Source organism: Sceloporus undulatus, chromosome 2 (assembly GCF_019175285.1).
Source record: "Sceloporus undulatus isolate JIND9_A2432 ecotype Alabama chromosome 2, SceUnd_v1.1, whole genome shotgun sequence".
Taxonomy (NCBI): Eukaryota; Metazoa; Chordata; class Lepidosauria; order Squamata; family Phrynosomatidae; genus Sceloporus; species Sceloporus undulatus.
Genome location: NC_056523.1, coordinates 10,965,273 through 10,979,508, shown reverse-complemented (window position 1 = coordinate 10,979,508; position 14,236 = coordinate 10,965,273). Strand labels below are relative to the sequence as shown.

Sequence of the window (14,236 nt, the reverse complement as noted above, 5' to 3'; positions counted from 1 at the left end):
TCTATGTATATTTCCATGTATCAAGTAGTAGGCAAGTGCCAATGTCCAAATGTTGTTTACTTGAACCATTGTTCACATATACCTCTGTTCTGAGAAGAGAAAGGACATATAACACTGGCCATCTCTGGACTCTGACAGCTGTTGATACAATGGGTCTTTGGTATTCGCTGGGATTTGGTTTCGGCCCCCCCCCATGAATCCAAAATTAGTGGATGATGATGGTAACAACAACAACAACAACAATTCCCACCTCCCAAGGTTTGAGGTGGGGCACCACATGTTAAATACAAAACACATAAAACCAACAGTTAAAATGCATTACTATACAAATGAGCAAGTCCCATTACGTACAATGGCATAGGGCACAAACAGAGAGGCAAAATAAAGCTGCTACGGGTCACTTTGGAGGTATGCTGTTTAAATGACACATGCATCTTAAGATGTCAGCAGCTGTGACAAAGCTATGCTCTAGTCCTTAGAGAGTGGAGCGTGGCTTCGACCTGTTCCAGCCTCTTAGGAAGCATGCATCCTTTAACAAGCATACCCCAAAGTTACCCAAATCAGCTTTTTTTTTTTTTTTGGCCTGTCTGTTCGGGCCCATAGTAAAAATGATGTCCTTTATATAAAATGGCAAATTCAAGGTTTGCTTTTGGAATTTATATTGTTTTGAATATTTTCAAACTATAGATGATTAAATCTGGGACACAGAGGGCCGCCTGTATAATGAACAAGAAAAGGAAAAGAACTAAGGTTTGATCTTTGCTTCTGTGGACCATTAAAATACATTAACTTTGTGTATGTTTTCAATATGGAATAAGCAACACAATATTAAATCCAGGAGTTACTTATCAAAATATTCTGAATGCAGTGCAACATATGATTTTTAAAAATCCCAATTACTTAGCAAAGATGGCAAAGGCAACGAAAAGTTTGAGCTACACTGTTTCCATAGGAATGGTGCTGTCCTGGTCAGTGTTGACCAATGGAGAAGGGGAGGTATTCCATCCTGGGTGCAAAAAATAGGGGTGCAATGTTGGCAGTCCCCACTCCCTCACTAAGGCACCAGAAAATGGAACAGATACTGGTTGTCAGGAATGCGAGCTGTGCAGGAACATTCCCAATCCACACCAAGTCAAGCTGGTCTCCTTCCCCTCCGCTGGGATTTCCTTGAGTAAGGCAGAAAAGAGGGAGGAGATGGGCCGGGGCATGTCTGGGTGTGTGTGTGCTGAGATGTCATAGAGGTACCAAAACTGATAAGGCAAAAGCCACACACTCTCAACCTCTGAGGATGGCCATGGCAAACCCCCTCAGAAAAACTTGCCAAGAAAACCCCACATTAGGCTTGCCTTAGTGTCCCAGAAAGTCAGAAAATGACTTGAAGGCACAGAACAACAACCATGGGACACCAGTATGGAAAACTGAAAAGAACGTCTGGTATTAACAGAAAAGTGTCAGTATGCCACCCTCATCCTCTAGTCCTAGAAAGAATTTCTATTGTTCCTGGATACTTGAGCTTTGAAAGCTTGCAACATAGTATTGTGCATTTTGGTTGGCCCAATAAAAGTATCACTGTTTGGTGGATTTTTGATGTTACTGGATCCTGGATAGTGTCAACCTGACAGAGAGCAAGGAATGGAATGTGGCAAATGGCTGATGCAACCATCCAATCATGTTTTGTTATGCCAAAGTTAAAGCTGTCATCAGTGACCAGCACCATATTTCTACCCACTGGTTGAGACCTTTATACAAGTTTACCAATGTGATTCTAAGCTGCATCAACAGAGGTATAGTGTCTATCAAGAGAAGTATAATGCGTCTCTATTCTGTTTGGTCAAGCCTTACCCTGGAATCCTGTGTCCAGTTTTGGGGCCTCAATTCAAAAAGATGTTGACAAGCTGGAGCATATCCAAAGGAGAGCAAACTAAAATGGTGAGGGTCTGAAAACCATGCCCTAGTCTGGAGAAGAAAAGATTATGTGACATGATAGCCCTGTTTAAACATTTGAAGGGGTGTCATATTGAGGATTGAGCAAGCTTGTTTTCTGCTGCTCCAGAGACTAGGACCGAAGCAATGGATGCAAACTACAGGAAAAGAGATTCCAGCTCATATCAGGAAGAAACCTCTTGACAGTAAGATGATCGAGGGAGCCACTAGCAAAGAAAGAAAAAACCTCTGAGCAAACCTTGCCAAGAAACCCTGTAATAGGGTTGCCTTAGGATCACCAAAACTGGAAATGACTTGAAAGCACACAGCCACACAGCAATAAAACTGCAAAACCAGTAAATGATGGCACTATATCAATAAACAACAACACTGGGTTTCTTCCTCTTCATAAACCAACAGGATGGTATCCCTCTAGCTTCACTCTCTCAGCAGTGTGTGTGTACATAAAGAAATCTTGCAGCATCTTTGAGACTAACTGAAAGAAATAAGTTGGCACTATGTGTGTATGTATGTATGCATTTGTGTCTGTGTGTATATACATGTATGTTAACATGTGCATGTGTGTATGTTGTTTCAAGTTGTGTCCGACTTATGGCAACTGTAGGTTTTCTGGCAAGTTGGTTTAGAAGGAGTTGCCATTGCTGTGTGTCTGTGTGTGTGTATGTATGGGAGCCAGCATGGTATAGTGGATTGAGTGTTCTGGAGTGCAGGTTTGAATCCACCCAGGGCCATGAAAACCTACTGGGTATCCTTAGGTAAGTCACACTCTCTCGCCTCAGAGGATGGCAATGGCAAACCGCTCTGAAGAAACTTGCCAAGAAAATCCTGTCATAGGTCACTGTAAGTTGCACACAACTTGAAGGCAACAACACACACACACTTGCATATGTATGTGTTTATATGTGTGTGTGTGTACGCAGTCATCCCTCTAGTTCATGGACTTCCCATTCAGTCTTGAATTTCTGCGGAGGGAAGTCAATATCCAATGAGGCCTGGATATCTGCGGTTTTTCTGATTCACAGGGACCCCCATGAATCAGGAGGGACAACTGTATGTATACATATATAGTTTGTGTGTGTGTGTGTGTGCAGTTATGGGTGTGTGTGTATATATACATATAGGGGATGTGTGCATTGTGTGTGTGCACATGTGTATTGTTATCTGTGTTGTGTTGTAAATATGATATATGTGTAAGTGTGTTGTGCACAATATCTATGGGATATATGTGTGTGTGTATATATAATAGTGTGCATGTATAGGTGGTATGTGTATATTTGTGTGTGTATGCATTTGTGTGTATTTGTGTATGCATGTATGTATATATGTGTGTGTGTGTGTGTAGGGGATGCGTGCATATTTGTGTGTACATGCGTCTATGTATATATTTGTGTGTGCGCACATATATGTATTGTATATTGTGTGTGTGTGTGCATATCTATGTATGTATCTGTGTGTGTGTTATGCGTGTGTGTGTATATATATAGTGTGCACGTATAGTGTGTGTGTATGCATATGTGTGTGTATTTATTTGTGTATGCATGTATCGTATATATGTGTGGTGTGTGTGTTGGTATATAATATATTTGTGTGTGTGTGTGTATTGGTGTGCAGTTCCTTCCCTCCTTCCCAGATCACTCCCACTCCCCTGGAGTTTGGGGAACAAAAAGGCTCCTTATGGGGAGCAGATCCAAGAACAGGAGGGGGCATTTAACCTTCCCTCTTTTTCATTCCCAATGCTCTTTATAAGCCCCCAGCAAAGCTGCTTCCTCAAAACAAAGCCACCCTTGGGGTCCTTGCCCAAAAGGGGAGGCTCAAAGCCTGTGTTGGGAGAACCATGCAGATCCCGGGGTCAGCCCCACAAAATGGACTCTTCTCCTTCCCCGCAAAGCCCAAAATGGCTCCCTTACCTTGTTGGTTCCCTCTCTCAACCTCTCTCTCCATGCTCCTCAGGGAAGCCTAGAGAGGCGCCATCTCTCATCGTCCCCGCCATGTTCTTTTCCCTAGACTTCCATGCCTCTCTAGGATTCTAAGGTTCCCTTGAAGCCCTGCCTTCCCCCCCCCCATCTGCACTGAAGGAATAATGCAGTTTGAGACCACTTTTAACTGCTATGGCCCCACCCTAAGGAACCCTGGGATTTGTAGTTTTTATAAAGCACCAGCTCTCTTTTGGGCAAAGGAGGCTGAAGACCTTGTGAGACTACACATCCCATTATGCTGCCTCCACACTGCAGAAATAACCAGTTTGACACCATTTAACTGCCATGGCTCCATGCTGTGCAATTTTGGAACTGTCGTTTGTGAGCAGTTGTAGCCTGACAACATGATGGATACTTTATGGCAGATAAAAAAAATCATCATCATCATCATCATTATTATTAGTTGCCAATAGTTTTTATTATATTATTATTATTATTAGCTGCCATAAAGAAGTATGCAGGGCAGGAGTTGTTGCAGCCAAAACATGATTGCTGGCAGCAATGATAATATAGCTGCCACCACCCAGTGAATCTCCAATGACCCCCCCCTTAGCACACAATGGGGCTTGTTTAAGGACTACAACTGAGCCAAGGCACATGTTAGAGCAGAGACAGCAGATACTTTTAAGAAGGTATTTATTCTATAGACCAAATAGAGTAATAAGGTATCATTCATGCCCAGCCTCCTTGCCTTGCAGCTACAGAATGCATAGTTACAAGATGTTCATTTCAGGCAAGCCAAAAGATAAAGATAACAAAAACCTAGACACACTAGCTAACCATTTCCAAGCTACTCACACAGAGATGGGATCTGCAGTCCTTGATGGGTTTGGATGCAAGGAGCTGGCCCTCGTTGCCTGCTCCAACTCATCCCTTATGCCTGCCTTTTGGCACAGGACCATCAGCTGGGCTCCCAAACAAGAAAGATGGAGACAAAGGACCACAGGTCCCCAGGGCCTTTTAAAGACCTCTGATGGAAGGTTCTTGAAACTCCCGGTCTGCTCTACTGATTGGCCAGTTGGGCCTAGGGGCAGCTATGATGTAACTTCTCATTAGCATCTACCTCCCCCAGCTTAACCCTTGTGGTTTGAGAGGAGTCCTCAAATGAATGGAGTAAAATATGAGGGCAGGAGATGTTGCAGTCGAAACACGATGGCCTTATCCTGCAGTTTTTCCTAGTTCCAAGGCCTCCCGCCTTTCCCCTTTTTCATTCAGGGGAGGCAGAAAACACATTTCTAGTTGCTTTTTCTGGGGTAGATTTCCCATGATTTGCTTGCAGTGCAGAGCAGAGTCACAGCCATGAGTTGGGTGGAACTGTCTCATTTGAAATAAACAAATAGCTATATTTGTGTATAAATGTCACTCCGCCACCCAGCATCCATCAGCAGGGAGCAGTTTTCTGTATCAGGAAGAAGAAAGGAAAAAAAAAGAAAGACTTGGTTGTTTCTGCCCGGTTTCGAACCGGGGACCTTTCGCGTGTGAGGCGAACGTGATAACACTACACTACAGAAACACAGCCTGGCTGCTGCCTGCCTACAAGCCTGCCCATTTCTATGCTCACAGCAAAACCCCAAGTCCCTCTTGGGATTGCAGCCCTTGGGCAAATCACACTCCTCTCAGCCTCAGGGGAAAGCTCTGGACAAATCTGGCCAAGAAACCCCAGCAAAAGGTCGTCTTAGGATCCAAGTCAGAAAAAACGACTGAAACACATAACAATTGTGGTAGCAACTATACACACAACACACACACACACACCACCACAAAAAGTACAACATACATATATACTGTGTGCACCTTTGGGGTTGGCTCTCTCTCTCTCTCTCTCTCTCTCTCTCTATATATATATATATAGTGCACCTTTGGGGTTGGCCTATATACTATATAGGCCAACCCCAAAGGTGCACTATTAGGTATTGCAAGGCTGCAAGCTTTTGAAAGACACCAGTTTCTTCAATCAAGTGAAGAGGGCAGCAAAAACATACAGGAGAAATTGTGTGGAATGTGTGATTTTAGAATCACATTACCAGCATAAAAAGGAAAGCAAGGTAGGGGAGAGGAATCTGGCTGCGCCTTCCTGATGAAGGGTGCATCGACACTGCAGAACTCATGCAGTTTGATACCGCTTTAACTTGTAACCTTGGCTCCAATCCTACAGAATCCTGGGATTTGTAGTTTGGTAAGGCACCAACACTCTTGGCAGAGAAGACTCAAGACCTTGTAGAACTATAAATTCCAGGATCCAATAAGGTGGGGCTATCACGCTTAAAGTGGTGTCAAACTGCATAGTTTTGACAGTGTAGAATATGAACCCTAACTGATCAACTTGAATAATAATAATAAACATCATCATCATCTGCACTGTAGAAATAATGCAGTTTGACCCCACATTTAAGTGCTCTACCTCCACCCTATGAAATCTGAGATTTGTTGTTTTACAAGGCTTTTCGCCTTCTCTGCCGAAGAGTGCTGGTGCCTGCCCAAACTACACATCCCAGGATTCTGGAGGATGGCGCCATGGCAGTTAAAGGGGTCATTTCCACTTACAGTATAGTCCAAATCCCAGTACGGCTCTGCTCCGTGTTGATAATCGAATTCAAAAGTCCCCTGTTCACACTATAAAGCAGGTCTTTTTCTTACTGGGAGCAAAATCGCTTTATTTTGCCCCTAAAGTCATCCCCATTTGCGCCGCTCATCTGTGAATCATCGCGGCAGACAGCAGTGCAGGGAGCCAGGCGGCAGTCAGAGACATAGCCAGGATTTTGGGAAGGGGGAGGGTCCAGACTAAGTGCCACCCTTATAATGGGGCTTGGGTGCGGCGGCGCAGCAGCACGCACCAGTCATTTTATCTAACAGAAGGGGGGTCCGGACCCCAAGAACTCACCCCCTTGGCTACGTCCCCGCGGCAGTGGGGCAAGCGGCGGCCTGCTTTGGAGGAATCAGGGCCGGGGTCTCTCCTTGCAAGTAGTTGCTTTACCAATCTATTGATTTTGCAATTAGTTCTATATTTTTTTTTTAAAAAAATCAACCCAAAAAGGCAGCACTGGGGTGTGTGTGACATCTCTGGGGAGGGATAGGCACATGCACACACCCCTCTGCCATTTGTCCCTCCCCTCAGAAAGAATAGATTATAATCTGGCGTTCTCACGGTTAGGGATCGCTTCAGAATCGATTTCCCCCAAAAGAACCTCTAAAAAAGTGTTGTCAAAATAACCCGGGCTTTTTGTGTTTGCTCCGCTTTATTCCCGCTGGAATCGATCCAATGAGGATCATAATCGATTTCCAGTGAGAACTAGGGGCATATAGATTATCGAATGACGATTCGGAGCTTATCGTAGTGGGAATGAGCCTAAAGTGCCATCAAACTGCATTATTTCCACAGCATAGGTGCACACACACAAGTAAACGCACCCAAATCCTTTTCATATTAAGCAATTCTTCATGATTGTATGCAAAGGGATCTTGTAGCACTTTTGAGATTCACACAAATTCTACGTGATCCCACTTTAACTACCATGGCAGCATCCCATGCAATCCTGGGATGTGCAGTTCAGGGAGACGTACTTAGTGCCTCCCCAAACTACAAATCCCAGGATTCTGTCACATGTGTTGGGTTCTAGCGTGTGTTCTGTGGTTTGATCATTCATCCTGGGTGTGTGTAGCTTGTGTGAGAGGAAAGATACTGTTGTGTTTTTAAACTGGCAGCTTCACAGGCTACACTGGAAACCGCAACTGCGCTGGCGCTCAGTGTCTTTTGAAACACACCCAGCAAAGTTTTATTTGTGGTCTATTAAATGTGTCTCTTGTTATTATTGTAGAGCTTATGGGAATATTTTGCATTTCTCCCCTATTTGTACTTTTTTTTTCCATTTTTGATGGCTGCAGCAACTGTCATGTAAAACTATTGAAATTATATTACTGAAATAATATAGTTGGGGCTAACCAAAAGGGCACAGGGCCATAAAGTGAAAATCAGGACTCAAAGATCCTGGCAGAAGGCTGCTATGGCATGCAAAACTGAACCAGATTTAAGTGAATTTAGCATCATGAGGATTTTGCTATATACGTACTGCAGATTCCAAGGATGCATTTACACTGCAGAAATAATGCAGTTTAACATCACTTGAAGTACTGTAGCTCCAGCTGACAGCATCCTGGATCTGTAGTTTTACAAGGTTTTACAAGCCTTCTCTGCCAAAGAGGACTGGTGCCTTCCAAAATTATAAATTCAAGGACTCTGTAGGATGGACTAATGGCATTAAAGGGGTTTCAAACTGCATTATTTCCACAGTGCATGCATTATCTTTTAATAGTGTGATAGTTTAATCCCATTTTAATTGACACTTTTGTAAGTTTTTAATTATATTAAAATATTATTATTATTAATGTTTATTTATATAGCGCCATAAATTTGCATGGCACTTTACATCAAAACAGCATATAACCTGCCAATGGCGTGCAACCTAAAAGTCGTAAAATATAAACTGTACAAAATTAAGCAAGTTACGCAGTTAAAATACAAACTGTAAAAACAACTAATGCATATAATCAAATATAAAATTATAAAACAATATTAAGATACAATTCCAAATGCTTTAGAGAATGTGGAAGTCTTTAATTTGGATTTAAAGCAAGCAAGAGAAGAGATAATTGTATTATGTTTTTAGACTGTAAGCTGCTTTGAGTCCCAGTTTTGGAGAAAAAGTGGAATACTAATAAATACTATTATAGTTGTTGTTGTTGTTGTTGTTATCCCACACCCCTGGTCTTTAAAACAGGTGAGCGGCTACTAAAGTGAGTTTCCTCCCCCTACGTCTTTAAAAAAAGATCACTAAAAAAAACAGGAATGGCCATTTTAAACCATTCAGAATGGTAGATGGAAAAAGTATAAGTCTTTACAAATGTAAAAATATTTGAATTCCTTATAATCAAGAGGGGTATATATAAAAGGTATAAAGATGAATAATATAGCAGAAAGAAAATGTCTGTTTTATTATCATGGGGAATGACATCTGTAATAAACTATGCAATAGCTTCAGTTTAGAAAAAAGTAGTCAGCCCTTTGTTTTTGCAAGGGATCCCTGTCTACAGTCCTTAACCAGAATGCCAGCCACCCTACAAGCAGGACATGCATGTGCGACATTGGCTCTCCTTTCTTGTTCCACCAAAAACTGGGCAATCTCTCTTCCAATGCTTTCTATATTTAAAAAAAAATAGTGTGTGGAGGGGCAGGGGAAGATGCTGACGCAGATCGCTCTCATATCTCATCTATTGGGTCTTAAATATTGACATATTCAGGCCTTGTGGATGTGGGTATTCAGAACACAGAAGGAAGGGGGAATGCCCTAACCGTGTCCCCTTGGTCCCCACTTTGTCAGCCTGTACAATGTGACGTTTCAAAAGGAAAGCTGTTACTGCCTGCAGAGGTTCTCTACGGGTTCCAGACACTCAAAATTCTAGATCATATGGAGAGCTTCCACAGACAAAAGAGGCTCTCTACAATGTCCTCCTCACTTGTGCTGGGCAACAGCAGCAGCAGTGTGGGGTGAGGTTAGTACTGGTACAGTGCATTGAACTCTATGGAATTCTGGTTTGTGCATAATTGGTGAAAAACCTAGGGCTTGTCTACATTACTTATATACCCCAAATTCCCTCTGGGCTGGCTGGATACTGTTTATATCATGCAGGCAGCCTCCAAACCCCAAATCGGGCGCAGCTGTTTACACAATGCCCAGACCCAATTCAGGGTTTCCATCCCCATATCCTCATTAAAAAGGTTTATGTTATGCTCTGGGTTTTCCAGAAAATCTAGAACAAAACATGGCAATGACAAGCGGCTGACTTTCTGTGCAGTCCCTGCAAGCGTCCTTATCCAATCACCTTGTTCTGATGCCAGAGCTATTTGTGCCTGCAGTAGCGGTGTCAGCTGGGACTGTGTGGGTAAGCAGCCACCCGTCGTTGCCATGTTTTGTTGCAGCAGATAAGAGGGTGGATTCGTATGGAACTGGGGACCAGAATACTCCGGGGACAGTCCAGAGTATTCCAGCAAATGTAGACAATTACTTAGAATCATCTGCTGGAGAGTTCTGGTGCAATTCACCTGAACTACCAGACCAGAAGCCAGAATAACGTAGTGGTTTGAACACTAGATTACAACTCTGGAAACTAGGGTTCGATTCCTGGTACAGCCATGAAACCCACGGGGTGGCCTTGGGCATGTCACATGCTCTCAGCCTCAGGGGAGGCAATGTCAAACTTCCTCTGAACAAATCTTGTCAAGAAAACCTCATGATAGGTATGCCTTGGGTAGCTGTAAGTTGGAAACAACTTGAAGATACACAACAACAACAACAACAAACCACACCAGAGCTCTCTGGCACAGAACTTTAAGCCCCTCACCAAACTATACATCCCAGGATTTCACAGGATGATGACGACAGTAATAAATTTTCAGTGCAGATAAACTCTACTCCAGACTTCCTGGTCAGTGAGACTCAGAATGTTAAGAAAAAACAATGTAGTGGAGCATGACACATCTGGTTTCTCTGTGTCTGTTTTGAAAGTTTGTTTTCCTTATGAATTGTTAAGCTGCAGCTTTTCTCACTCTTTGAACATTTTGACAGTTCCACCTTCGCGTCACTCTCTCAGAACGACACAAAGTGGGAGTGCTGGGAGAAAGCTTCCCAACAGTCTGAGCATCCAAGTGGCACCCATGGCTCCTTTCATGCTTCATACGTGCCCAGTTCAGTTTAAATCTTTTCCCACAGTTGGAGCATTGAAAGGGTTTCTCTCCTGTGTGGGTTCTTTCATGTGAAGTAAGATGCACTTTCTGGGTAAAGCTGTTACTACAGAAAGAACATTTGTATGGTCTGTCCTGCAAGTGGGTTCTCTTGTGGACAATAAGATGAGATCGCTGGCTGAAGCTTTTCCTGCAGTCTGAGCATTTATATGGTTTTTCCCCGGTATGAATTCTTTCATGTTTGATAAGGCTAGAGCTCAGGCCGAAGCTTTTCCCGCAATCCATGCATTTGTGCAATTTCTCTCCTGTGTGGATTATCTGGTGTCTTCGAAAGTCAGGACCCCGACGAAAGCTTTTTCCACAAGCTGAACATTTGTACGGTTTGATCCCTGTGTGGATTCCTCGGTGCGAGGAGAGGTGGGAGCTCCGATGGAAAACTTTCCCACAGTCTGAGCATCCAAAACGTTTTTCTTTCCTGTGGGTTCTTTGGTGTTTACTAAGATGTGTGCTGTTACTGAAGATTTTCCCACACTCTGAACATTGATAAGGCTTCATTCTTGTGTGGGTCTTTTTATGCTTAAGAAGAAGGATGCTCTGGCTAAATATTTTCCCACATTTGGGGCATGGCTTTTGCTTTCTGCCTTTGCAGATCTTATTTTGTGCAGGGTTTTCCCCTATGGACTGACCATCATTCTTAGTAGGAACTGGTTCCTGTTGTCTGTTGTTTGGTTCAGCCTTCCTCTGCCTTTCCGATCTACGCAGAAGACATATATCTCCCCCATCAGGACCTTGGAATTTTCTCTCCTTTCTCAAAGGGATGTCTTGTGGTACATCTTCTGGAGAAATTCCTGGCTGTAGACTCCTCTCTTTCTCATTTATATTCTCCTTCCCTTTATCCACTGCAACAAGGGCTGGGGGAAAAGAAGACGACTGTATTCAAAAACTCTTACTAGTGAATAAGCACTACTGAAAGCAGTAGAACTTATTAAACATTTCTAAGTAAACACAGATTGGATCATGCAACATGTATGTTTCCAATTTAATATACTTCTTAGCTGCTCTTTGAGACTGTGGACTTCCCAAAAATGCTCCATTTCTTTCTATTGAAAGAAATGGAGTCACCATAAGTCAAATACTGCATTTTTGTGATTTTAGATATGGGGGAAGGGATGGAACAAATATAGGAATTTATCCCCACTGTCTATAGGAAACCCTAAGGACTTTTTCATGCAGGCAAAAGAGATGAGAACACAGCGTGATGCTCCTGTCAATGTCGCACAATTTGGTGAAGATTTTTGGATGACAACACATGACATCGCAATAATCTCACCATTATCCCATGAACAAAGAGGCATTTTCCAGCCACTTTTCATTCACAGAGAAAGTCCTATGAATGAAAAGTGGCTAGAAAACTCCTCTTTGTTCACGGGACAATGGCGGGATTTTTGTGATGTCACATGACATCATCCAAAAATATAGAGCTTGCAAACACAGAGCAGTTGTGGCATCCTTTATTTAATCTACCTACATGTATATGTGGTCTCCCACTTTTCCTACTGCCTTACATGTTACTGAGCATTTTCATCTTCTCTGATAAGTCACATCATCTCATGATATGTCCAAAGTATGATAGTCTCAATTTAAAGATTATGGCCATTTTAGTCTGGAATATCAGTATGCAAAGGGATTTTTTAGCACCTTTCCTTGGATCTGAGAAAGTAGACCACGTCTTTGAAAGCTTATGCTACAACTTCTTCTGCACAGTCTCATAGATACTACAAGATCCCTTTGCATACTAGTCTCAGTTAATCCATTTTAGCTTCTAGGGAGAGTTTAAGACCTGAAGGGCTGTAGGGCCCATTCATTTGTGGTTTTGGCAAATGAGGGCTTGGGGGACACAAATTGTGGCACAACTTTGCCTGCCTTAAGAACAACTTTCCACATTCACAAATGCTATCTTTCTTTAAACAAGTTTGTACTATCAAGCAGCAACTATACCGATGTGTCTGAAAATCTTAAATGTGCTTGCATGGGATAATTGGCTGTTTAAACCCCCAATTTTCCCCGTGTGATAGAGTCCTAAGATTCTAGTCCATGAACAAAGTCATAGCCAGAGCTGAATTTATCTCCAGTCAGAGTAGATCGTGGTAGTTCGCCTTGCCTTGTCCTTGATTAGTGACTTTGTGGTTATTCTTCTCCACAGAGCCCTGAGAGTTTAGGATCAAGCAGGTCTCCTCTTCTCCTTCCTCCAACCTGAAGTTCCAATCTGAATCAGTGAGGGGAAAAACTGGTGCAAAAAAATGAAAACAGACTGTAAAAATGTTGTGTTGTTCATTTGTGAGTTTTTGGTAAACTGTCTTTCTTAAAAGTCCTAACCAAAAACGAGAAACCAAGGAGGCCATGAAAGCTTTCATCCATTTAGCTCAGGAGGGGAATTCCCTTTGTCCTGCATATTCTGCCTGTAAAGAAATAATGCAGTTTGACACTTCTTTAATTGCCATGGTTCCACCCCACAGAATCCTGGGATTTGTAGTTTTGTGATACACCAGCTAAAGACCTTGTAAAAAAGAGGATGAGTGAAATAGTGCTATCTCTGGTCAGTGAATGTCAATGACACAAAGGATGGATGGATGGATGATGATATTTACTTCTATCCCAGCTTTTTTCCCACTTTAAGGTTTACAACAAATTTCAAAATATAACATTAAAATCCACAAGATACAAAAGTTAAAGTGAGATTAAGCAACCTTCCTATGGCTTTAAGCTAGCAAATGGGAGATATTACACTAGAGTGGTGGCACAAACCTGCAGGGAGACAGGAATAAATTTTATCATATAATCTTTGCGCCTCTCATGCTGCACTCATGTATTGAGGCACACTATAAGTGACATTACATCAATTCTGAGCACCAATTTTGGTTTTGTTGGAGATGCACAAGTAAAACTGATCCATTTGGAAACAGTCTGGGGATTTTCTGGGCTATTTGAGGGTGAAAATTATACCCAAACCACTTGAAACATCCCATAACCACCCCAAAAATTTTAACCAGGGCTTCAAAATTTCCAAAAAATTTACCTCTCTAGTTTTCACTGAGTCCAATAATGACACTCACATATCAAGAATGCAGATATTCTTACCCAAAGAGGTCACAGTCTCATAGTTCTCTTGCATAACATCCCTGTACAAGGCTTTCTGACAGGGGTCCAGGAGAGCCCATTCCCCTTCAGTGAAACGTACAGCAACATCCTCAAAAGATACAGGTTCCTGGAAGAGGAAGAATAGCTTTGAACACAGTAGGGAGAAATCAGTTTCTAATTTGTTTTAGAGTTCTTCAACCTTATGAATGATACAAAGGAAGAGAGAAATTAAAAAGGAAGAGGATTAAGTGAAAATAATTTAGAGGAGAAATTAGAAGAAATTAGTAATCCCATCAAATAATAGAAAGTAGAATTTCATATTAAGGGCAGACATACAATTAGATGATATTGGGAGGGGATTTAGAGGGTTGATGGGACAACAATAAAGGATGGGAAAATGTTTCATGGATAAAGGTATGCAATACGTTGCAAAATATAATGT

General features: G+C 42.3%; 1 protein-coding gene and 1 non-coding gene across 2 annotated transcripts in view; both read right to left on the bottom strand.

Annotated features, from left to right (window-relative positions):
- Positions 1 to 14,236, bottom strand: part of LOC121923678 (zinc finger protein 721-like) — a 31,228-nt gene that overhangs the window by 4,435 nt on the left and 12,557 nt on the right. The window contains exons 7-9 of the mRNA XM_042454352.1: positions 13,795 to 13,939; positions 12,824 to 12,943; positions 10,507 to 11,567 (exon numbers count right to left, since the gene is read on the bottom strand). Coding sequence (XP_042310286.1) covers positions 10,507 to 11,567; positions 12,824 to 12,943; positions 13,795 to 13,939 — 1,326 coding nt within the window. The remainder of the gene's footprint in view (positions 1 to 10,506; positions 11,568 to 12,823; positions 12,944 to 13,794; positions 13,940 to 14,236) is intronic.
- On the bottom strand, positions 5,362 to 5,433 carry TRNAV-CAC. The gene has a single exon. It is a non-coding gene; the product is annotated as a tRNA-Val (tRNA).